Consider the following 26766-nt stretch of genomic DNA (forward strand, 5'->3'; position numbering starts at 1 on the left):
AGGAGGATGATAAAAAAAAAACCACTAGCAGAAAGACCGAACAGCAAATCAAAGGGAGTCACGGACCTGGGGGAGGACGGACCTTCAGCTTACTTTACAAGTTTAATCTTAAAATTACTAGACTAATATGATTACGATTAGTCGAGGTAATAGTGCATAATTTGCAGTTCGCGTCTGATCTGCTTCCTTATGTGATACAACCGATTACCTAAAAAATAAATATGCTCCCTTAAACTGTCATAAGCTATAATCATTACCACAATCTATTAAATATATGTGTAAAATACCACTGACTCATTAATTAAAAGGTCTTATAAAGTATTTTACGTATTCACATCTAATTTCGTACACTGGTTCAATTTACCTCATCTGTGCTTACAAAGAAAACGTTTTGACAGATTCGCAACTTGAAGACTGATATTCGCACACAAAATAACGTCAGCTCTATCAAACCTTTATATTTTATTTTCGGTATTTTCCAAAAAGATCTTAGTCTAAATGGAAATTTAAAAAAAAAAAAAAAAAAAAACATTTTTCATATTTTTAAAGCATTTTTTATTCTTTTTTTTTTTAATAAATATACTTTATTTAACATGCCTTACGTCATTTCCACTTCCTTTTAGAAGCGGTCTAAATAAAAAAAAAACAAGGTTATAAAGACAGTTTGTGTGGAAACACAAACTCAAAATCGGCCCCCGAAGTGGTCCACCCAGGCAGGCTTGAATATTTTCAGAAAGAACATCCAAATGAAATTATATCAAAGACAAATGAGAGATAAGGATGGAGAAAGAAGGTTGACAGATCTTGTGTAGTGCCCAAATGATACTGCAGATCAAAGGATAGGTGCAAGTGAATGCAAGGTTAGATGTGAACCTGGCCTAATTAGTTCCCGCTTCAGACCTTGTGGTCTATAGGGCAGATGATGTAAAGTTCATCTGTTTTTGTGGCCTACGGTTAACGAGGATGTCATGTAGCCAGCACAACGACCAACCGTCTTTGCTTTTCCCCAACTAATGTCAGGTAGCTGGATAGACTCAGAGGCGCCCAAGGATTCCGAAGTTGAAAATCCCAGTCTTCGAACCCGGGACCCTCGGTTCGGAAGCTAAGCGCATTACTGAGCCTCTCCTGGTCTTCACTTAATGTAATTGTTTTGAAGATGCTTGAGCTTCTATCTATGTCATCCACCTTGTGAATAGGTTTAAGAAAATGAAGTTTATAAGATTACTATTCGTTCTAAATTAGGTCTAACTTAAAATGCATACTAATTAGCTTTTTCTCTTTAAAAAACTGCTTGCATAACTGATTTTAAAAATTAGATTTTTCGCTTTCAGGAAAAAAAAAGTAGCCGTTGCATCAGAACTTTGAATGGTCTAAAATATTGTGATGTCGGATTTTCAATATCTTTTCTAGTTTACGAGATTTAAACGGGACGGGCGGACAGACGGACAGACGGACAGAAATTTCGCACAAAACTAATAGCGTCTTTTCCCCTTTCGGGGGCCGCTAAAAATCAATCCAATTATCAGATCTCAAATTAGTTTTTTTTTTCAGAGAGAGAGAGAGAGATAGAGAGAGAGAGTAATGGTACTTTGTAACATTGTCAAAAAAGCAAGAACAACTAATCATAATAGTATTGAAAAGCTAAGTATTGAGCTATTGTCATTTTGCTACATTCAGAAGCGGTTACATAAACGACTACAGTAAATAAAACCAAGTATTCTTTTTATTTAGAGAACACAATACCAACATTAATGTAGAAATGAGAACTGTGATGTGTACGAAGGACTAACTTTTGTTTGTTGACGGTGTTGGGTGTGAGGGGGCGAATTATAAAGCGAGTCTTTCCAAATCAAGTCAAAAGTCAATGTGGGAGAAATTAAGATGCGCAGGTCTTAGTCTTAGGACAGATAGAGTCAAACGTATAATTCTATTGTAAGAGAATAAGTAATTTAGGTTTAAAAAGTTTTACATGATTATCATTAAAAGAAGACACGTTTATTTAAATATAAAAAAGGGGGGGGGGGTTGCGGCGACAACCATCAACCTGCGTAGCCTGTGTGTACTGCTAGTAATTTTAGATGTTAATTGCTGTTCAAATTAGTAATACATTTATATCTAAATCTAGATTTAGATCTGGATTCTATTTTGTCTGATTTAGATTATTGTATAATGTTTACATGTCCAGACTGCGCGTCCCCTTACTGGAAATAACCGCTATTAGATTTGTATGATCTGTCCGTCCGTCCGTTCGTCCGTCCGGCTTAGATCTCGTAAACTAGAATTAAGTTAAGTAAAGTTTCCCTTGCGATCTATAGTGCAGATGATGTTAACAATATTAACATTGTAATAAAAATAACATAAATAAATATTCGTATACCATGGTATCAATTATTCAATTTAATAAAAACTAATTATTACATGGTTTTGTCAATAGAAACCATATTTACATTTTTTTTCCTTTTCTCAGGAGCTTATAGAAAAAGACTTATTAAATGCCATTCAAAACGTACTAGACTCACGAGAATTCCAGCTGGATAAAGTAGGTTTAGTTTGTTACTAGAAACAAATAATAAAGACATTGTAACATTGTGTTTCTCCAAAAGATAGAATTACGTCTAAACGTTCTTTTCCAGGAGACGGACAAAGAAATACAAATATCACGGGCCGAGATTAAAAGAGACATTGTCTTGATTTTGTCTTCAGTTGTAAGAAATATTGACTTAAAGGAGAACTGCCTATTAATTGCAAAATTTGAAAAGGTATTATATTGTATTATCGTGTAGTTTAATTATGAGTTTTTATGTTTAATTCAACGCTTTCATCCCCTTCCCCCTTGGTGTCGCCCAACAACCCCAGACATACGCTTGATATTAGTAGACCCTAATGCCACTAAGCAAAGCCGTTCATCTAACGACCTTCAAATCCTAGCTCTGGAGACCATTAATACCTTCAAGCCCAGTGCTATTTTTGCATACACTGATGGGTCGGCATCAATAGATTCTGGAAGAGCAGGCTTTGGAGCCTACATCGACTTTCTTGGCTCTTACACAGTCAAAATCTTTGGACCATGTGGTAATGTTTGCAGTTTTGATGCGGAGACCATGGCAGTCTGTGAAGCCTTAAAAGTCATTGACTCTCAACTCGGCGAGGGACATTGGAGGGCAACACAGATTGTTGTGGTCACTGACTCAAAATCTGTACTACAGGCTTTGCAAAGCCCCGGACCATGGCCCCCCAATATCAACACCGTCATCATGGCTTCACATAACATCAAACAACGCTATGGCACCCCTGTAATAATGCAGTAGGTGTGACTGGCAACACAATCGCAGACTATTTGGCCCACCAGGGAGGGCAAATTCCACCCACTGATCAGGCTGTAAGCTTTCATCAAGCCCTGACTATAATACAAAAAAAACAGAAATGGAAAAGTGGTTTAAGTGCTGGGACAAGTCCCAAAAAGCCCGTGGAGTCTGGGAGCGCATGAGGCGCCCTGACCGCACTTCCCCGTGATGGAGGCTGTCCAGGCCTGAGCAAGCTATTATAGCACAGTGTAGGACAGGCCACTGTCCTGTTGGCTCATATTTCTCGCGGCTATGGCCAAATTTTGATTCACGGTGCCCCCGCTGCGGGGAAGAAGAGGAAACCGTGCCTCATATTCTGTTTGACTGCCCCAGACTTGCTGATCTCCGTCTCGACAGGTCTGGGAAACCCAAAATTCTCGACCTGTATGGCGACATTTATGCACAACGCAAGACAGCAGGGTTTCTGTCCAGGGCTTTTGCAAGAGAGGATTTGAGCCACTCAAGCCCTCACTCTAATGAAGTTTGATGATGATGATGATGATGACGACAAAGTTCAACACAAAGTCCTCCAGCCATCGAAATACACAAAATGAAATAAACTAACAAAAAAATACGTTGTGTAGACGCTGACACTGTATACATACATTTTATATAATGACAAGTTTGAATTGAATATCCATAGATATTAAAGCAAACATTGGTCGATCAAGATAAGCTTGTCCATGACCTCTCATTGTTTCTCTCGGCATACGTACAGTACGATTTCATGCCATTTCTAAAAGGTAAACGAATACGATTTACTCAAAATAATTAATGAAGTCATTTTTTGTTTAACTTTTCAACTTTGTTTTCTCAATTCTGAATTCTAAACTCTGAGTCTCTTGAAATAGAGAACAACATCAACATTGACGACATGCTACAAAGCCTACTGTCTCACCTGAGATTCTATGCCATCTACAACGTGCTCAACAGCAAAGTCGAGATTCAAACGTTAGCATATTTTGAAGGTTTTGCAAAACTGGCAACTATTAAACAAATTAAACGCAAGGTATATTGCATGAAAAAAAAATAATTCTTATTCAAATCATAAAGGTAAAATTAAACAAGATTACAAAGAGAGTTTGTGTTACACAAACTCAGAGGCGGCCCCCGTCGAAGTCGGATCCCTGTCGGATCTGCATATTCGCAAATAATATTCAAGAGGTGATTTAATTTTGATGTAAAATGTTTTACACGTTTCGGATGTTCCTTCAGAGTTGAAGATAATTACTTCCTAGTCCAAACCTCCCGCAGGACGACGGGGGATGGGAGCGGGCAGGGTTTGAACCCTGGGCCATCCATAAATCTGAACGACAGTCCAACGCGCAAACCGCACGACCAGGCAGCCATCCGATGGTCAAAAGTAATAATGTTTCAAAGATTCATTTGCCGTAAATTTAAATTTAATAAAAAAATAGTAGATTAGTTTTAGTATATTAAAACATTACAATATTGATCAAAACGTTTGAAAATGAAAATCTACACTTTTTTTTTACACTTTAAGTTTAGAAATTGAAATTCTACATCTTAATCTAGTCTATTTTAGTCTAAACTAGATCTAGAAATTCTAGATCTAGACTCTAAAATAATTTTAATTAGAATATAAATCCAGATCTAGATATACTGTAATAAAAATCTAGATCTAGTTTAAAAAATCTAGATTAGATCTAAATCAAGATATCATTCCTTTTTTAAACGCGAGTCACATAACGAGGCTTAATAAACATTACTATACGAGTTCTTTTTTCATTTCATTTGAAGAATTAATTCCATATAACGTCAGAGGGAAAAAAAACACTACGTCACACGGCCTAGGTAGACTAAAAATCGCCTTCATCTATAAGAGCCTTTTATCGAGTGTTCATAGACATTGGTGCACCGAGTGCGTTCTTTTAGCATTTCATTTAGAGAATTCATTCCATATGACGTCAAAGGAAAAAAAAACACTACGTCACAAGGCCTAGCTAGACTAAAAATCACCTTTATCAACACGAGCCATTTCTCGAGTGTTCATAGACATTGGTGCACCGAGTGCGTTCTTTTAGCATTTCATTTAAAGAATTCATTCCATGTGACGTCAAAGGAAAAAAAAAACACTACGTCACACGGCTTAGTTAGACTAAAATATGTTTTCATTAATACAAGCAATTTTTTCGAGGGTTAATAGACATTGGTGCACCGAGTGCGTTCTTTTAACATTACATTTAAAGAGTCCATTCATATGACGTCAAAGAAAAAAAAAATCCATTTTCTCACAATAGGCTAGTACCGGTACCATAAAAAAAAATGTCTTTATTTACACGAGATATTTAACGAGGGTTCATAGACATTGGTGCACTGAGTTCTAATAGATATTATTTAAAAAGGATCAAAGCCACATTGTTTTTGCGTTTTGTCTGTCAGTCGGTCTGTCCGTTATCTTGATATAAAAAAAACAACTAAAAGTTATTAAAAATTGATTAACCTTTATTTTACGTTTCAAAACATCGCAATAATTTTTAGGTATGAACACAATTGAAAAGTTTATATAATAGATTGTTCCGGATGTTTGTATAAATAGTAAAAGAAAAAGAGAATTTCAGATAAATGTAATACCGTTAATTAAATTTTTTGGATGGTCTCGTATAAAAATTAGATGTACTACAGCCACGTGGAGAGATTTTCATACCTTACTTTGGTGTTTGGATTCTGTTTTCCTTAAAAATCGGAACATAATATTAACGATAATTAGATTTTTTAATGTTTTAGGTAGAAAGTTAAATGTACTGTAAGAGAGTAGTGAGTTAAAATATTTTTCATAAAAATCCGTAAAAACATTATTTCGTAAATGAGAAGATTATTTGTTTATTAATTAGAAGAGGGAGTTCAAACAATTATTTGGCGTTAGTAGATTTTTAAATAAATTCGGAAATTTCTGGCGACGATTTGTAAGAAACAAAATCCGGAACTTTCTTTATCGATTACAAAACTTCTATGTTATGTTTTACAAGAAAATTAAATGTCTAAAAAGTAATTTTCAGTAATCAATTCTAGTAAATTACTTTTTTTAAAAGCCTTATGCGATTTCAAACAATCATTAGGCATAATTCATGTTTTATAAAACAATATCCGGAACATTTTTACACTTAATGAAATATAAGTCAGTATAGAGATTTTGATTTAGCATTAATATGCTATTTACATAAAAAACGGAACAACATATTATTGATAATGTGTTTTTGCAACGTTTAAGCATGGAAATTGAATGTAATATAAGTTAGAAGAGCAAACAAACATTTGTTGGCGTTGATTAGTTTTGCACAAAAAAATCCGGAACAATCAATTTTAGATACTTAAAACTATTGAGATGTTATGGGAGGAACATTAAAGGGTAAATCAGATTTTCAATAGCTTTTAGAGTTCTAGTTTTTTAAATCTAATCGTGACGGACAGACCGACCAACAGACAAAACGCACAAAAATAAGCTTCTTTTATTCGGATGGGTCGCTAAACAAAAAATAAATAAAATCTGATTTTTAAAAAAAGTTTAAGGAATTGGTTTAGCACCTGATCATGTTGCGACGTTACGCTACTGCACGAAAATCGCTGCATAAAAAGTCCATTAAAAAAAATGTGCGTGATATTTACATACAAAGTGCATTATTAGCCTTTATAAACAAACAGAAATGTTTTCTTTTAATTTTAGCAGCTAGTTGACCAGAAAAAACGTCTTTAACTATTATTTGTATTTGTTGTAAACATTTCCTGTACATTTTAAAAATATATTTGACTTAGTGATACTGAAAATACACAAAAATTGTCCATCTTTGTTAGCATATTGTAACATTGCCTCCCTTACATTTACGTAATTGTTTTAGAATTGGTGTATTTTTATGAAAAAATCGCTTGCATAATTAATTTTATAAATTAAACGGTTTGCTTTTAGAAAACCAAAAGTAGCCGTTGCACCTAAACTTTTCAAGCCGGATTTAATGATGAAATAATATTTTTCATATCTCTTCTAGTTTTCGAGATCTGAGTGTGACAGACGGACAGACGGACAGACGGACAGACGGACATTTTGCACAAACCTAATAGCGGCTTTTTCCCCTTACGGGGGCCGCTAATAAATATATGAAATACTGGTACTACCAATGAATTGCAATGTAATATGAATGTCTTCTATAGATGAAACAAATGACAGTTATGAGAAAGCTGTACTTCATAACCAAAGAATTAGGTGGTTCCAAATGCCATGCTGTTTTTGTACGTATCTTGACGATTCTTGGTACCTTTCAAGTTGAAGGTAAATGTTTAAATTAAGATATATTTTAATGAACCCTACCCTGTTGCAATTTTTAAAAGTCTTTATATGATTCTTGATATCATCCAATTGAACATTTGATTAAGATACTAAATGGACACTGGAATGTTAGTACAACCGTTACGGCCTCTTGAAACTGTCAGGTAGAGTTGAGCCTTAGGCTCTTGCAACTCTAGGCCAGCAAAAGTGAACAAGAGCTCCATTTCTTCGGCCTGAATGAGAACAGTGTAAACTGTTCTGTCTGGCAAGGGGGGGGGGCTGACTCGCGGCCATAGGCCTCATACACCTGGACCCCCGTCATTTTCCTTTTTTATACCAGGCTAACCGAGCTTGACACGCCATTTATGTAACGGCCCCTTAAGGAACGGCGCCTGGTTGTGAGAGCTTTTTGACATCTCAGCAGAGTGCAGCGCACCCACTTAGGCAACCCCATGGGAGTCTTGTTTTGCTACCCTTTGGCCTAATCGTTTCCTCCTACGATCGTTTCCAACCGGGCGCCACTGTGAGACAAGGTAACATGCCCAGGACTAACTCGACGTGTAAAAGAGCCAGGTGTACCATTGAGATATATACGAATCAAACAGTATTTCCTACGCTTCGTATTTCTAATGCTGCCTTCTCGGATATTTCTTCTAAACTTGATCCTGATTCAGTTTATTTAGTTATTAATATATTATTATTTTTTTTAGCAGGACTAGGCTTAGTATTAAAGGTATTATAAATGAAGGCTAGTTTCCTGGAGGTTTCCGGGTCGTTGACCGGCGCCAAGTATCTTTTCCTGTACTCTGCACTTTTAAACATGTATTTTCTGAGTAGTCTTATGCACAATACTGTTACTGTTACTGTTGTTCTTCTACGCTCATTAGTTTTGGGGATTGTTGCTTTTACCCTTGTTGGGAGTGGGGACTTTGCTCCCTACTTGCCACGCTCATGGAATTCAGTTACTGTAATTTTGCCTTTAGTTTTTATATTAGACAATGGTTTTAACCTCATACCCTTATCCTGCCACTTCGTAATGGAATTTTATTTCTTTTGTTTTCAATTCAGACGGTTGTTGAACCGAAACCAATCGTTAAGGGATGCCTGAACAGTCACGTGCGACGTCACAACCTGTGGGCAGTTTAGATCAATAGCTCGTTGCCACGTCGTACTGACCGCAGGTCAGTGGTAGGGCCTTTTATGACGAATGGTCTCGGTTGAACCACAAATTGCGCCCCCTCATTATCTACACTAGGGCAGGACATCTGTCCCTCTCTCCCCTCCTTCTTGAATAGCCATGGATTTATTGTATTGATTTCATGTATTTTATTGGTAGCAAAAAAAGACCTGTGCTTAATTAAATGTTTTACGCACATTGATTATATACTTAAGTACTTATTAGTTTATTATTATTTTATTATTATGTTATTATTATTTTATTATTATTATTATTATTATTATTATTATTACCGGTACATCCTATTTTAAATAGACCATATTTTAGAACATTTTTTTTCTGATTTATAATCAAGACAAAATCAATGAAGCAAAGGATCCGGAATACTTTAGCAGACCACAACTACCAAATCTATATGTAAGATATTTTCACTTATATTCTACTAATAAAAAAAATTAAGAAATAAAAACCAGAGAGCGTATCAAAATTATGTATCATATTTAAAAAAAAAAGGTAAGTTAATAATACAAATTACAGGTTAATGAAAGTTATAACATAATGATAACAGAGTCTAGTATGGCTTTAATACACTGAATGACTACACAACACACATTTTGTGAACACATTCTTACGGACGAGTTACAAGCACATGTAAACATAAGAACGACAACCGATACAGCATATAATTCTCATAACAATGAACTATAACAATGATAGACCTATATCGTAAGAAATAATAATAATGATAGACTTTATTTAATTTGGTGTAGAGAAGTAATGGATGCATTACATTCATATTTCGTGCATATCCTTCCGCTCTCATAATGTAAACCCGATTGATTCTGTAATCAGTTATTTCAATACTACTAAACTTAGGCTATTTACTCGCGCTTACATTATATATATGAAGATTACCATCTATATAGACCCTGTGTTTATGATGCAGACCTATTTTTAGTTGTTTTTTTATTTGTTTATTTGAGCGTTTCAAATGCATGAGAATGAAACGATTTCAAAAAAAAAAAAATTTGTGTTAATTGTGATTGGTGATGGTTTAGCTAAGTTTGTTGATGTAAAAGTTTATAATAAAAAATAAATTAGCGTATTATTTATACCAGACAGCTTTAAGCCGACGTTCTTTGTACCTAGCATTATTTCTATCTTAAGACATTTTTATAGCAGCGTTTCTCAAACTGTGGGGCGCGCCACCCTGATAAGCGGTTGCCACGTTTGACAAAGATAAGGAAGGTGTGTGTGTGGGGGGGGGGGAGTCCAGTCAGTTTAATTTTCATGAAGGAAAGAAAAAAAAACAACATTTTAATTGTTTTTATAAGCCGACGTTTTGAGGTGCGGTAGCTGAGTGGTAAAGCGCTTTGCTTTCGAAACGGGGGTTCCGGGTTCGAATACTCGTAAAGGCTGTACATTTTAGTTTCGGGATCTTAAGTTCGCCTCAGAGTGCACCCAGCTCTAACGGGTACCTGACATTTGTTAGGAAGTTGTAAAGGCGGTTTGTCGTTGTTTTGGCCACATGACGCCCTCGTTAACAGGGCCACAGAAACATATGACATTTACATCTTGTGCCCTATAGACCATATGGTCTGAAAGAGAAACCTTACTTTTTTACTTCATAAATCGAAGTTTGCGTAGACCAAGAAAAATTTAATTTTTTCAAAGATGTAAATATTTGACGTCCGAGACGTCATTTCGACTTATAAAAATGTAAACCGGTTTCGTCTGCAACAATAACGTCTGAGACATTGTATGAAAGAAATGTGCCAAACGTCCTCGCTAACACAATTCTTCCTGGTTTGAGTTATTCCCTGCCTCGTTCTATTAACAGGAAGACGATCTTACTACAATCGCTATTATTACAGACGTATTTCCGCTACGTGTACCCCTATGGTCGGGAATGTTATGATATTAGAGAGTGCAGCTTACATTTTTTTGACATTCAACTTGAAATGAGTTTTAGCCAATTATTTTTTTTATGACGCTATAAAATATATTTTTAGAGTTCAGATCGCAAAAAAAAATAAAAAATGCGGATCTAACAACACTGACCAAAATTTCAGATGACAAAGCAGGGCAGAAACGTCTTTGGTTGGGTGGGAGCCACTGGTAAAAGTTTGAGAAACACTTGTTTATTAACGTATAACCTGAGAACGACTGACATTCTACCGTTTATTTGTAGTATTCCTGCTTAGAAGAAAAAGACTTGGAAGAGATTTTGTCCAGAAATGTCCAAGAAATTGAAAGCTATTTAAAAGCCTTATGTGAAAAACTCATGAACTGGTCCTACGTACAAGTGCACGAAGTCGTAAATGATCTTGTCCTTTTGTTGAAGATTATTCAGAAGATTCAGACTAGACTTGATGAATTTCATCCAGTCCTTGTTTCTTCCAAGTTATCAGGTTTGTGTGCTACTTACATAGCATTGTACTTAAATATGGAACGTATAAATTAAAAACCAATTTTAACAATAGGAAATATCTTAGCTCAGCTCACACTTTGTTTCAATAATTCATCTTGTTATTTCAAAGTAAAATACAAAACGTTATTGTTTCAAGAACTAAAAATGTGTGTCTTAATTAATTTATTTTTAATGTATTCTTTTGTTAACTCTTTCTCTCCGTAATTATTTACCACATTCTAGTGGAATCAACATCGGTATCGTCAGTTAGGAGAGAAAGAGTTAACTGCTTATTAGTTTATACACATTTACATTGCAATGTATTATTGAAACAATGCACGTGACTACTCGTTACTTTAAATGTTAGTTTTCAGTTCCAAAGTTTAAGCCCGCCCCCCCCCCCCTCCCCAGGATAAATATATAGGCCCCAGACAAATGAGTAGGTATCGGTCCATTTGCCTTCTCCCCCACAAAATGTTTTGAAAAGAACATTAAGATACGTCTACAAAATACATAACAAGCGTAGATTGTACACCCTTCTGTTGGGGCCGTTACTACAGACTCTGTCTTGGGGCGGTTCTGAAATGACTGTATTTTTTTTTTCAGCAACTTTGGAGCAAATCTGTTTACATTTTTTTACGTCAAAAGAAACATTATTTACAGCTCTTAAGGTTTATTTGATTTTGGTAGAGATGTGTTCTTTGTTTTCCCAGGTATTGTTTTTTTTTATTTTTCATATTTTTAAAGGATATTTTTTCATATGCTCAAAGTTATAATCTAAAAATTTGTTTTAATTATAACACAATTATCGCTTGCTTACTTCATAATGTGTTTGGGTCACTGCAATTTGAGTATATATACATATTTTCAAAGGATATTATTTAAATTCATAATACATAAAAGATTGCAAAGAGAGTTTGTGCTATCACACAAACTCATAGGCTGCCCCCATAGAATTCGCCAATGGACCAGGAATGTTCAAGCCATAGTCTTGTTTTGATCGTTTAAAGTAATACAATTTTAAAATTATCATTTGGCGTTATTTTTCACACAAAAGCAAACAGTGCAACGCTTCGTCTTTGATAGGACTCTGCTGGAATATGTATAGTAGCGTTAACTGATCACCTAAGAACAGCATGGATACCTCCCGATACAGAGTCGGTGGCAGTTAGTGCCGTAGCTCAGGGTGTCCCCCCTCCCTCATCAACTTTCTTAAAATATGTTTCAATGAACACTATTGTTAGTTAGTTGTTTTTGTTGAACCAATACAGTGAGATGAATACCTACTATCGATTTTTCACTCAAATGTAAAATCCCACTTAACCACTTAGCTTAGCTTTGCAAAATGGTATAGCTTAGCCATGCAAAATGGTATAGCTTAGCCATGCAAAATGGTACCTATCTTAATTTCTATATTTTCCATGACAGACTTTAGCAACAAGAAAGTTTTTCTTCATTTTGATCCTGATTATGGAGGATATAGAACGAAAAAGTTTGATTGACCGTTTGGTAAGATTTTCTATTCATCTAAAAAATGTAAACAGTTAGAAGAAAATTTCTTCATTTTTAACGAATTACGTTCACACGTCAGATAAAAGAAATCGGAATTCAGAAAAAAAAAAATTAACATGCACAACTTTTGTTTAGCCTGTTTTATTTTTTTCTCATATGATAAACAACTATTAATTTATTTAGGATTATCAAGGCTAGGTTTAGATAGTGACATTACTATCTTATATGCCCCATGATTTTCAATTTAGGAGTACTAAGATAGATCGTGAAACCAAATCATTCTACTTTCCCAAGTCAGCAGCTGTTCATAGCAGAATAGTAGACAAACAGTCTGATCCAATCTTTTTATTTTGACCGTTTATTTATGCCTTGATAGATGACTTTTGCCAGATAATCATGTCTTACAATAGGGCCAATCCAGCTCAGAGTTTGTCTCGTCACACTTTTGTGAAGTCAGAGTGCCGACTTGTAGCAGTACAAACTCATTTGTCTTCTTTTCCTGATACCCAGCATTTTTCTGTAGCATTTACTTTTAAGGGCTTGAAGTCTTCTTTCAGCATCAGCATTCCGTGTCCAGCTTTCATAAAAGAATATATATATGCGCATTTACCACCATCTAAGAATACAGATTTTATTTTACTTGAAATCTACTGTTACTCTTCCTAATTTTCCACAATTTGCTGATTGCTACGGATGCTAATATTATAACGTTTTTATTATTATTATTTTATTGATCTGTGTTATTTTTAGCCTAGGTATTAAACTGAGTCCATTTCTTCTAGTGTTTGGCCATTTAACTGCATGCATCATCTCGTACTATCTCCACCACAAACCAGTATTTTGCTTTTTTTTTTAAACTTATTTCCATGCCAACTGTTTGAGTTGTAACATTAAACAATAAAGAAACCGTGTACCTGGTCTGTATTTTCTTCACTGTGGTCTATATAATCTGCTAACCTGAGGTTGGAAACAATCGCATATCCGGCCATCTTCAAGGTTTCAAATAACATGTTCTTATTTTGACCTATCACCTAGCTAAAAGAAATTATTATATTTCATAAAGGAGGCGCGGTGAATGAGGTCTAAATCACTTGACTTCAGTAACAGTGGTCCCTGGTTCGAATCCAGAGCAAGACTAGGATTTTTAATTTTGATATCAATGGGTGCTTCTGAGTAAACCTAGCTATTAATATTACACTTAGGACTGGTCTCTGAGGTGTAGAAACGTGCATCACTATCAATGTGTCGCGAATGCCGTAGAATGCTGGGTTCGTGCGTCCTTGTGTCACGCTTAACACGTAACAGACATGAACAGTATACAAAAGACGTGATCTTCAGCAGACGACTATGACGTTTATTCATTAATAATACTAAACTGCACTTCTAGTAGTTACACCAAAGTATCCAATTGAAATACAACTACATCCGCATCACAGCGGTATCACATATACAAGTTCACTAGACACAACTTCACTACTAAAATACATCCGCATCACAGCGGGAAACAATAATCTTCAATAATATGTATCCAGCTATAAGTACAGAAAATAACTATTAGAAATACGTGTACTGTCTAAAGTGACTTCAAGTTATTGACCAAAAAGATACTACTGACTAAAAGTCAATTTAGTCATTCTTACTTCCACTTTTTAAATCGGAGGTTTCACGTGTCTTTCACCCTCATGAGCCGAGGTGAACATATAAAACGGCAATGTCAACCGAGGCAGCTATCAGCTAGTTTGAGTTATTGTATTTCATAATGGAGGCGCGATGGCTGAGTGGTAAAGCGCTTGGCTTCCGAACCTGAGGTGCCGGGTTCAAATCCTGGGGAAGTCATTAATTTATTCACGATATCTGACCATCTTCAAGGTTCCAAACCTTACAAACTTTCTTTAAACTTAGCAAGACTATCTCAGGTTCTGACTCACAGAGTATGCGTTTCACTAAGATCTGTGACCTGCTCTAACATACTACAGGAAGGCAGGTAGGGTTCAAGGTCGGGACCATCGTCATGACATTCCAGGCAGCAATTCTATTTGGTTCTCATAGCAATTGAGCGGACATTATTTTGATTAATAATTTACAATCACTATTATTATTATTATTATTATTATTATTAGAAACCAATGAGTATTCATTCTCTTACTCTATTATTATTATTATTATCTGTCATTCAGTTTCTTGAAAAAACACAAAATATAGCAAGTCTCATTATGTTGACAATTGTAAGTAAATCAAAAGAAAAGTGTATCGTTCTAGAACAGCCTGATGTAATAAAGGTAATTTTTTTTTTGTGCATTCTTAATAATTATAATTAACTAGTCGACCGGCGGCGTAGCATACGCCGCTACTTTGCAGGGCCGGCGTTAGACCACTGCGACTTATGCGACCGCAGTGTGCCCCATACTTTCATAGGACCCGCGCTAATTCAAGGTGTATACATTATTAAATTAAACCATTTTATAACTTAAAACAGATTTCCTCAGCCCTCCTGTCGATTTACCAGAAGCTCCTAGAAAACCTCCCGAAATTGTAAAATATACGAAAAAGTCCTTAAAATATACGGAAATATATAGACAAATATTGTCATTTTCGGGTGTCATTCAATATGGAAAAAACGCCAATCCTAAGTTTGGGTAGGAATACGATAATACGTACAAATTAAGAGTTTGCATTAGAAAATAAATGCGTCTTTGCATTTTATTCATTCTTTACTACGTACTGAATTAATTTACGAGCATTGCGTATAGCGCAGTCATACAGTATATCATGGGGTAACTCTAGTCCGACTTGCAGAAATAAAAGATATATATTGATAGGTAGGATAGATATACATATATATATATATATATATATATATATATATATATATATATATATATATATATATATATATATATATATATATATATATATATATATATATATATATATATATATATATATATATATGCTAACCCCGAATTACATTGTATCTACTTATTTACATATACTATTTCATTTCTTAACATGTTTATAGAGCGGAGGGCAAACATTATAAACACAATAACATGCACAAATATAAAAAAGCATTCTAATTAAACATATTAGATAAAATGAGGGCTTAAAGGCAAAGCCTTAACATCAAAATATCACAATGACTAAGAAAAAATATTAAATTGGGGATCAAGTGACCGGTCATGTCTGAATATGAAAGACATTGCCATCGACGCGGGAGGACCTAAGTCTAAGTCTAAGTCAAGTGACCGGTCAACTACAATTAGATGCACTGTATGTGAATATCTGTGGACTGTCAGGCTACTTTGAAACTAAAACTTAAAATAAATTATTACGGAAACAAAAGTGGTTTGCCCTGTTATGTTTAAGTGTATTATGTATAAAACAATTGCATATTTTAAACTCTCCAGCAATTGACGAAGTCTGTCAGGTCTAGTAATTACATGGTCTTGGTAATAGCCAGAGTGCTAGTGCTGTCCCACGAGGAGCATGGTACGTTGTCTATCTTCAAATTGCTCCCATAATCAAAATAGCATCGTTATAATAATGTATTCAGAAAGCTAAGAAAATTTAACATAAACAAAAACATAATCAAACTTTTCTACACAGCAACTATCAGCAGTCTAATCAACTTTGCCATTACCTGCTTGTATGGTAACACTTCACTGCCACAAAAACATAGACTTAATAGACTTATTAAAAAAGATCGTATATTACTCAAATAAAGCTACCATCTATTGAAGAGCCTTTTCAAGAAAGATGCATTTTCAAAACACTTTCGATTCTTAAAGACAACCTGCACCTATTAAACCACTGTTACATAAGATCTGAACGAAGTGGTCGTCTCCTTTCCATTAGGAATAAAACTGAAAGATTTAATAACTCCTTTATCCCACTATCGGTCAGAGTGTTACAAGATCAGCTGTCGTCATCGAGAAGTTCATAGAAGTCTAACTCATAAAGCGCTGGTTGTGAGTGTGTGTTTCGTGACTGAATGTTGTTCGATTTTTTCATCCATATTGTTTTAGTAAAGTAGTTACGCGGAGGTAGTCAATTGTAGTCAAACTGAATTTCCATTTGATTGGATCAATAAAATTATTTTATCTTATCTCTTATTCATTATATGCTTGATCTTGACATTACAGAAGATGCAGTAAAGTTTCTGATACACTGGTTAAAGGAAGCTATGTCAAATCAACAGTGCATGGCAATGAATGGTCTAAGTGCTAAACTTATTCTCTATTGTTTATCTCAGCTATCAAACAACAGTTCAAATAGGCTACTGGTTAGTATTATCATAATAATAATAATAACTATAGCTTGTATACAGCGCTACTTTCATGCTTATAGCGCGGTCATAACGTTTGTTGACTTGTTGGGGGAGATGCTACTTTAAGCGCTCAGTAAACAAAACTCTGATTGAGTCGGATGTCGAACCTCGAGCCTCCTACATAAGTAGGCAAGCTAAGCCAAGTAAAAGCGTACTTAGCCTCTCCACCACGCTGTCCATACAATAAATGTTTAGTTTCCCATAGTACATATAATCTAATTCACAAAGAACCTGTTGTGAGTGTGTATGTTTTGTGTGTACAATCTGTTCGTGTTTGCATCTATAATGTTATTGTTACAGTAGTTACGCTAAGCTAGTCAAATTGTAGTCAAACTGAATTTTCATTTGATTGGACCAATAAAAAATTATTTCATCTTATCTTATCATATTTTATCTTACCTTAACTTTAATATGTATTTTTGCGTAATACTTTTCTTTATCAACATCTTAGATCAAAGATAATTCCTATATTAAATCCCTGCATCAAGAGTTTCTTCCTGAGACAGATCCATCCCTCTCTCTCAGTTACATCATTTTGCTGAAAAAGCTTGGAGTTTTTGACAATGGTACTACTTTACATTATATCCACGATAATATAACCTTTGTCTTTCATCAGCACAAATAGGTTTTGATAAATAATATGTAAAAATGTCACATGTTTATGAGAATGTATTTTTTTCATTGAAGCAACAAAAGAAGTTCCCAGTCTGAAAGAAGAGGCAGGCAATATTGAAGGTAAATAGGAACCTTTAGTTTGTGTTCTACTACTGCATACGATGTATATTTCTCTTCTTGGATTTATGTTGATTATTTTTTTAGGTGTGGGAAGCAAGGTGATTACTAAATTACATTTATTAAAATAAAACAAGTTAAGTGCTTATCTGTTTGTATATTGTTTAATATATGATTTTCTTCACGGTATAATTGTGTATGTCTTTGCTGTAGAATGAAAGGTCTGTAGGGCAGATGATGTAAAGGTCATATGTTTTTGTATCACAACGACCAGCCTCAATTATTGTACCGCTACTAATATTAGTTAACCATTAGAGCTCAGACTCAGAGGCCCTCAAAGATCCCAAAATTCAAAATCCCATTCTTCACCAGGATTCGAAACTGGTACCTAGGTTCAGAGACATTTTTAAAAAGTTAATTATTGTATCTCTAAATTATATAATAGTGTATATTTTTATGACTCTTCTTTACAGATTCAAATGCTGATCAGACAGAATGTAAAAACATCGACAATGGATGTTCACTCGATGAGAAAAATATTGGTTGTTAAAATTTCAATTTAAAGTTTTAGAAATATATTACAATATATATTTGTACATGGTACATGTTAGGGTTTAGCTACAAAGAATCGTAGGTTTAGATTCCTTCTATACAGCCAAAGTTAACGACCCGACTCCTGCCTGAACATTTATGTCATACTTCTCTCCCCATGTCATTGTTTACAGTTGCTTTGGATCTTATATCTGAGCCACACGTGATGGCCAGGAGTTATGGTTCTTGAGAGATACATTGGAAACAAAATATAAAAATATAGGCATTGGATCGCTTCTGATAAGAATGTGATAGACCTCAATCTTGTAGTTGTTAATGGCTGTCTGACTTCGACTGATTACTCTGGAAATGTCTGGGTTTCTTTTACTGGTTTATTCAAGACCTACACATGTAAGAAGTAGAAAAGAAAGTCCAAAACGTTATACAAACCCAGATGACGTTTAATATTGAAAAGTCCACATTGGAGTCTTTGTCTGCAGGATCACGATATCCCTCTGAAGTCTTAACACCAACTGACTATATTAAGAGAAATAATCTATAACCCAACTAAGTCTGGACGTCACTACATGTGGGATTAAAAGTCTGTCAACTAGGGTGCGTCTCTATATAAACAAATAATACTAAGTGTTTCACACGAATACATTGAGACTGTGCATCATATTATTGTGACTGAAATAAATATGGTAATTTGTAAGACTCTCCAATATAGTTCCTCTATTTTGCTATTTTGAGGATTCATGAACATATTTTGAATTATTACTATACTTATAAAGCCAAAATGTATTATATATTTGATAAAGTATTTTTCTGTAAGTATAAATAAAAATAATTCATTAAAAACAAGATATAAAATTAAAAGTCAATGAATGCCTGGATTGCTACAAATGGATTAAATGGTATTTTATTTATATTTATATATGTTTATGAATGTTTATGTTTATACATTTTGTATGTCTTTATAATCAGACGAAGAAGAGAAAACATCAGCTTTTGTTAGCTTTGGAGAATATGAACTATCTAGGAAAAATGTTATTATAAAAGATCTTTTAATTTCAAATACCACTTCGCAAGTTTGGAAAGGTAGGTAGCTAGAACTTTATATTTTAAACTTTCGAATACAAAAAATATATGTAGATGTATGTATCTTTATCTATCGGTATCTATATCTATATGTATCTATATCTATATATATATTTGTTATTGTGCGGATAGAAGTAATGCTTTGTTCGTAGTGAGCCGACATGAACCGCTCTAGGCAAGAGCTATATATATATATAAGAAAAGTGCTTTAACTTCCTCATGCAAGAGCTATATATATATATAAGAAAAGTGCTTTAACTTCCTCAAACCAATGAGTTAATATTCAGAATTTTTCTACAGGAAAAATGAATGGAAGTATTGACGTTGCTGTAAAAATTCTAAATTCTGAAACTATGTCCAAAGATGAATTTTTGATTGAAGCGAAAATACTAAGCAAGATAAAGAATAAACATAACATACAAGTAAGTATCTAAAATAAAATTTGTATTGAACAATGTCAATTTATACGAAGTTTTTCTTTAGTTTCTAACTCTTCTGCGCTTCCCCAAACACTACATTTGAAAATGCTGGAGTTGAATTATTTTCTTTCAGACGATTGAACTGTACTTGGTTTATGGCTGAAAATATTAAAATAAAAAAATGGTATAAATTTGTAAATTTCAGCTGTTTGCATAATGTTCATTAGCGGTTCTTGAACAGGGAAATAGCCGCTATTAGTTTTTGTTTCCTCCTGTCTGGCTAGCCTACTGTCACAGAATTTTTAAATTAGTATGCTACAAACAAAATATCTAAATGTGTAGAGCTTGCTGTACGGATTACGGCAATCTCAAAATTATCTTTTTTTTATGTCATATGGAAGAGATGTTAAGGCATTTTTATGTGTATAACATTGGACAATAAGAAGTATTTGAAAAAATTATGACCGAAAAAAAAATATATTTAATAAATTTGCCATAACACCACAGCCATGATAGATAGCAGCTTGAAATTTGGAACAGTTATACTTCACTATATGCTTTTTAAATTCATTGCTTTCCGTTGCATGCGAAATAAAAATGTAATGGAATAAAACAATGTAGGTAATTAGAACATTAGGAGAAACTAAAATTTTATAGCGATTCTTTAATTAATTGATCTATGTGTAAGAAACGAAAATTGAATTATTTAAATCAGAATTCTTATATATTCGATAATGAATTTATATGTCACCAATCATAACTAGATATAGATCTCAATATATCTATTGGGCCGTGTTTATTATATACAAGATCAACACATCCAAAACAATGTACAGATCTAAATTTGATATAGGCTTAGGCTAGTCGATATAGATATGCTTGTAAATAAAATGCACATTTATTTTTAGATCTTCATATATCTATTAGTTTTATATATATATATGTTAGGGAATAGGGCTTGATCTAATTATATAAACTGAAAAAGACATTCAATTCTAGTTTCTACATATAGACCTAGAGATGACGATCCGGTTAGATGCTTTGATAAACTTAATTAATATATAACAACAAAAACTATCAAGTTTTGTAGAACTTGATGTAATGGTTAGGATTAGGAAGTTAGGGTTAGTTGTATGATCGAATTAGAAAGTGCGCTTAATTTGAATCATGATGGAATATTTTTTTTAATCCATTTGTGTAGTGCAACTTTCATTCTTATGCATGCTTAGTGCGCTCTAGGCTACTGCAATATATTAAGCCCGATTATTGGGGAGAGGAATCTGGAAGGTTTCCGTGCTATTTTTAGGTGATCGGATAACGCAGTTCTGCTTACTAGAGAGATTTTTTTTAATCCTTATTCCAGAAGAGCTAGAAGACTACTATTATTGATGAACTTTTTTCCTGTTTGTTTTTACTTAAACAATAACGCCAAATGATTTTTTTTTTAAATTTATTACTTTAAACGATCACAACAATATTTCTTGTCCATGTGTGAATTCGACGGCGGGTGCCTCTGAGTTTGTGTTCTAACACAAACTCTCTCTGTAATATTGTTTTTATTGCATTCAATTTTCGCTCTGTTTTCTCTGTGTCTTTGTCACGCTATATGTCTTACCGTCTCTCTCTATCTTTCTATAAATCTATCAACTTTTTTTTTTTTAATTCTCTTCAGTTTTTAGGTGTGGTATTGGAAAAGCCGTTATACATTGTCACAGAGTTTATCCCGAACGGAACATTGTTGCATGTTCTAAAAAGTGATAGTGGAAAGACAATAAAACTTGACAATATGTTAAAGATGAACAGACAAGTTAGTATTTTGATAAACATTGTAAAAGCAAAAATAAAAAAAAAACCGTCTTGCTAATCATTTGGGAGATAATATAAACTCAGATTTAGAAAAAAAAAATAAGGTTTTTCTTTTAGAAGTAACAATTTAAGAAAAATGCTACAAACATATATATAGAGAGCTTACTATACGGATTACAGCATATATATATATTGTTGTAACTCCAGTGGCGGACTGAAAGGGTTAATGTGTGTGCGGCCTACTGATACACACGACTCAGGCTAATCACACAGGTCAATGGGTTAATGGCTGCCGATAGACAAGGGACAGTACTGCTAGTGCACTCAACTATGGCCCGTGCTGTGGTCATGTGACCGAAAGCCTTTACGGTCGAAGACAATGTGTAAGAAAACAGTTGAGTCCAGGACAGCAAGGCAGTAAGGACTTGTGGTACCTTTGAGTCCTCGAAAATGTAGCTGTACGAGCTAGAGAGACTAGTAATGTTTAGTTAGGCAGTTCTGTTAAGTTCAAGAAAGCATTTGAATTGATGTAGCCAATTGTGTTGAATTGGCTGTCGATGCATTTGTAATTAAACCGTTACTTTGTTACCTGAAGCTCTTGTTGTCAAGTTCTTGAGTTAGATGTGCTGGGTTGTGTTGATTAGCAGTGTTTGCAGAAGGACTGATAGAGAAGATCGTAACAATATATATATATATATATATATAGAAAGATAGATAGATAGATATAGACAGACGAACGGACGGAAGGATAGACAGACGAACAGATAAACGAATAGATATTGATATAGATTGTTTGATTTTAACCCTACAATTACTTTTATGTAGTCGAATTATATTAAATTGTCAAAATACCATTGCACTCTACATAAACAGCGAATTATACGACATTATTATTGCGTTGTTTATGTCACTTAACAGGTATGTGAAGGTATGAATTATTTGGAATGTCACAAAATTGTGCATAGAGATTTAAGAGCTGAAAATGTTTTAGTAGGAAATAATTACAAAGTTATTATAACAGGATTTGGAAATGCAACTACTATAGACAATGAGAGCAACCAAATATCTAGAAAAGGTGAGCGCTTACAGTATGCATCTACGACAAGATTATAAATATTTATGTAAAATTCTATATTTAGCTTTCTGTTTAAAAAATGCTATTGTAAATCTTATTGGACTACGTCGATAAAGATCTTAGATTCCTTACAACCTTGTAGGCCCTATAATCATATCCATTTAATCGGACTACCGTCTAATCGGATGAGCCGCTTTATTGTAAGGAAAAAAAAAACGTAATCTATTAAACCATTATATGTGGTTAATCAAACAATCCCGTCATTACGTACATTTTGATCACATGCCGATGTGGTCTGATTAACCGTAATAGACATGATGCTGGCTATGTATCACAGTTTGCTTCGAGCAGTTACTACAACTAGGTCGGTACCAAATAGTGGGGACTGGAGAAATGAGAAGGTGCGTCTATCAATGTCTAGATGAGCTAATGATGGGAAGGGTGGTGGAGAGGCCAAGTGCGCTTGAACTTGGCTTGGCTACCTAGAAGGGGGATCGAGGTTCGAGACCCGACTAGGGCAGATTTGTTTTACTGAGCGCCTAAACTCCTAGATACCCCTTCCCCCCACTGGTCCACAAAGGAGATTGGACCAAAAGCGCTCTGAGAATGCTATAAGCATGAAAGTAGCGTTATATAAAAGCTATAATAATAATGATGAATTTGTCATAGTGGTTCGATACGGGTGGAAGACTATTAGACACAGGGTGTCTACGTGAGGTATTTGAACAGATACCATTTAAAAGGTGCGGTTGAAGCAAAAAGGTATTTAGGGCCTGATTTAGTTAGGGCTAGTTAGTTAGAAGTTGGAGATTGTAGAGAGAGAGAGAGAGAGAAAAGAGAGTTGGAGCTGTACAAATATTTGTTTAATAAAGCTTATGAAACTGCTACAACGTGCAAATGTCATTGCATTATTGAAGAATAACCAAAACAATAGAAATCATCAACAGTTAAAAGAACTCGCATCATAACACCAATATACTATACAATATATTGAATATCAGCTGCAGAATATGCATCGTCTATTTCGGACCCTTCAACTCAACTAAACTTAAGAAACTGGAGCAGAAACAAAATAGAGCAGTGAGATTCATAACAAACGAATATTCACTTTGATTGAGTAACACCTTTAGTAAAATCAATACACTTAGAATTTAGAAAGCCTTCAGAATAGAACAGTTAAAAGTAAAGTAGCAATTATACGTAACACAACTACAAAAACGAAACCTACTATAATTACTCAAAAGACACAAAGATTAAAGCACATTCCTCGTTCCATATGCTAGGACAAATTTGTACAAATGATCCTTCTTTCCTATTGCTATTAGAGGAAGTCTTCCGAACCATATTCAGCAATATTTAATACTCGAATCTCTCCAAAATGGGAATGGGGTGAGTTGGTTAAGCGTTTTGCTTCTAAACCCGTGGTTCGAATAGTAAAAGTTGGATATTTAAACTTTTTAAGTCTCCCCTGAGTACAACCAACCCTGATTCGTACCTAACATTATTTAGGGTTAAGGAAGTTTATTGTTTGCTGGCTACACGACACCTTCGTTAATAGTCGTCCATAGAAACTTAGCACCTTTATATCATTGAACCAAGGTATGAAAGTGGTAATTTATTTTTTTATTCTCTATTGTAATGAGCAAGTTTATTCATTTAAATAGTTTGCAGATTTAAGCTATAAAATTAATATTTCGTAGATATCAGCTATAACATTAATATTTCACAAATTTCTGCTATAACATAATATTTTACAGATTTCAGCTATAAAACTAATATTTCATAGATTTCAGCTATAAAATAAATATTTCGCAGATTTCAGCTATAAAATTAAGTGGACTGCACCAGAAGCTGCCACCAACAAACAGTTTAGCAGCAAATCAGATGTCTGGTCGTTTGGTATTTTGATGTATGAAATTGTTACTTTTGGCAGTGAGCCATACGATAGTAAGTTCTATAATACAAACTTGAGGTGATGAAACTTTAAAAAAATGTCCGTTATAATTGTATTTGTGTGTTGTTGTTTTTTTTTTAAATTTAAATCTGAAAAGTTTGGTCTGAGATTAAATAGATAAAATAGATGTTGATGTTCTAACATAATGTTGCATATAAAATTACAAGAATTTATTTGGAACGTAAGATTTGATTACTTTTCAAAGATTATCAACTTTGTTCTTTAATGCAACAAAACCTACTGAACTAGTAGAGCATGGAATTTTATGTAAAAATGCTTGCATTTTTGTTATAATAAAGTGTATACATGATATAGTTCTAAAATAAGTCGGCATAGCCTTAATGTTTAATCAAACAGCTAAGTACGCATAACTATAAAAAAAACATTTGTATATTAATTTAAATACGTTTATTAATAATAAACACATTAAGTAAAAAAATATGTATTTAAAAAAAAAAAGATGTATCGAAATAACTTACTTTCCTCTAGCGCTAGAGACATTAATGACACCAATCTATTTCGACATCTCCCTACATTCCAGCCTATTTATTGATTTTGGGCATTTACACAAATTTTTAGGGCGCAGTGTGCGAAGTAGACTACAAAATATTTTGTTTCTTTAGTTTTTATATATTCACAAATTTTCAACTTCTTACACTGATGAAACAGTTTTATTACAATAAAATGTATTATATTATAGCCATACAATCTACATTCACCATCAACTTTGAAACTACACTAACAAGTTTTGCTTTTTTCGTAATACACATACTATCAAAATGAACTATATCAACTCGCAATATTTATTTTTTAATTTTAAATTAATTTTCCTAGAAATGTCGGATTCAGATGCTCTACAAATGATACAAGACGGCAGACGACTGCTCAAACCCAAAAATGAACGTTTAGAAATACCTCACTCTTATTACAACAGCATGATGTCTTGCTGGAGAAAGTTACCCGAAGAAAGGCCCAATTTTGAATGTTTACTAAATAAAGTTATCAAATAAAATGTTAAATATGGACATCCTTTTACTTTATATAATTTTAATGTTCAGTTGTTTCTTAAATCCTATGATCTGTATATTTTATATATTAAAAGTTATAGAAGTTATTTAATTGTTTTCACACAGTTACATGAACTCATTCTGTCTGCCTGGTACAATTCTTGTACACGTAATTGCTCTCATTTCACGTTCTCGGATCTGGTTGAGATTTGTCGATGACAACACACGGATCATGCATCCATCCATCCATCCATCCCAGTGGCGCTACAGCCCATGGAGGGCTCTGGCCTGCTTTAACACATCCTTCCATTCAGATCTCTCCTGGGCCTTTCGTCTCCACGCCCTAACCCCAAGCTGCTTCAGATCTGCTTCCACGTCATCTATCCATCGCATTCGGGGTCTGCCTTTGGGTCGCCTGCCTTTGGGTTTTTGCCTGTATACGATTTTCGCCCCTCTGTTGTCTGGCATTCTTTCAAAGTGACCTGCCCAACGTAGTCTGTTCTTTTTTATTTCGTTCACTATTGGTGGGTCTTCATATAATTGATATAACTCATGGTTAGTGCGTGTCCTCCACCCTGTTTCATCCTGTATGGCACCATAGATTTTCCTAAGAATTTTTCTTTCCCAAGTGTTAAGTAAATTTTCAGATGTCTTTGTCAGTGTCCAGGTCTCACTTCCATACATTGCTGCCGGTCTTATTATGGTTTTGTATATAAAAATGCCCTGTTGCCTGCTGCTATTCTTTCCTTTATTTCTGTTAGTAGGTCATTTTTGAAATTAATAGTACTTCCTAGATATTTGAAAGTTTGGACGTTTTCAAATTCGTGGTCTTTGATTTTGATATTTTGTCCCTCTGTTTGATTGTCTCTTGTCATTGTGATGTACTTGGTTTTACTGTCATTGACCTCAAGTCCTGGTGGTCGAGATGCTTCTTCTAGTTGTATGAAGGCTCTATCGATGTCAGAGGTTTCTTTACCCAATAAGGCAATGTCATCGGCATAAGCAAGGTATTGTAGAGGTTGGCTGTATATCGTCCCTGTTGGTTGTGGACCCATGTTTTCTCTCCTGAAGTAGTTAGTAATAGTTCCC

At 34.3% G+C, this 26766-nt stretch overlaps 1 protein-coding gene across 2 annotated transcripts in view; it reads left to right on the forward strand.

Moving 5' to 3' along the window:
• Nucleotides 1-25911, forward strand: part of LOC106074616 (uncharacterized) — a 36317-nt gene extending 10406 nt beyond the window's left edge. Inside the window, exons 9-29 of one of the 2 annotated variants that reach the window (XM_056014390.1) lie at nt 2468-2539; nt 2634-2759; nt 3988-4087; nt 4196-4353; nt 7512-7629; nt 9159-9220; nt 10995-11214; nt 11820-11926; nt 12642-12722; nt 14903-15004; nt 16133-16214; nt 16868-17007; nt 17504-17618; nt 17740-17787; nt 18258-18326; nt 19303-19416; nt 19717-19838; nt 21508-21642; nt 22560-22716; nt 24532-24663; nt 25505-25911. In XM_056014390.1, coding sequence (XP_055870365.1) covers nt 2468-2539; nt 2634-2759; nt 3988-4087; nt 4196-4353; nt 7512-7629; nt 9159-9220; nt 10995-11214; nt 11820-11926; nt 12642-12722; nt 14903-15004; nt 16133-16214; nt 16868-17007; nt 17504-17618; nt 17740-17787; nt 18258-18326; nt 19303-19416; nt 19717-19838; nt 21508-21642; nt 22560-22716; nt 24532-24663; nt 25505-25680 — 2436 coding nt within the window. In that variant the 3' untranslated portion in view covers nt 25681-25911. Of the gene's footprint in view, nt 1-2467; nt 2540-2633; nt 2760-3987; nt 4088-4195; nt 4354-7511; nt 7630-9158; nt 9221-10994; nt 11215-11819; nt 11927-12641; nt 12723-14902; nt 15005-16132; nt 16215-16867; nt 17008-17503; nt 17619-17739; nt 17788-18257; nt 18327-19302; nt 19417-19716; nt 19839-21507; nt 21643-22559; nt 22717-24531; nt 24664-25504 lie in introns of those variants that run through there. The other variant, XM_056014391.1, reaches the window with a different exon arrangement.
• The last annotated feature ends 855 nt before the right edge of the window (nt 25912-26766 follow it).

This window comes from Biomphalaria glabrata, chromosome 16 (assembly GCF_947242115.1).
Source record: "Biomphalaria glabrata chromosome 16, xgBioGlab47.1, whole genome shotgun sequence".
Taxonomy (NCBI): Eukaryota; Metazoa; Mollusca; class Gastropoda; family Planorbidae; genus Biomphalaria; species Biomphalaria glabrata.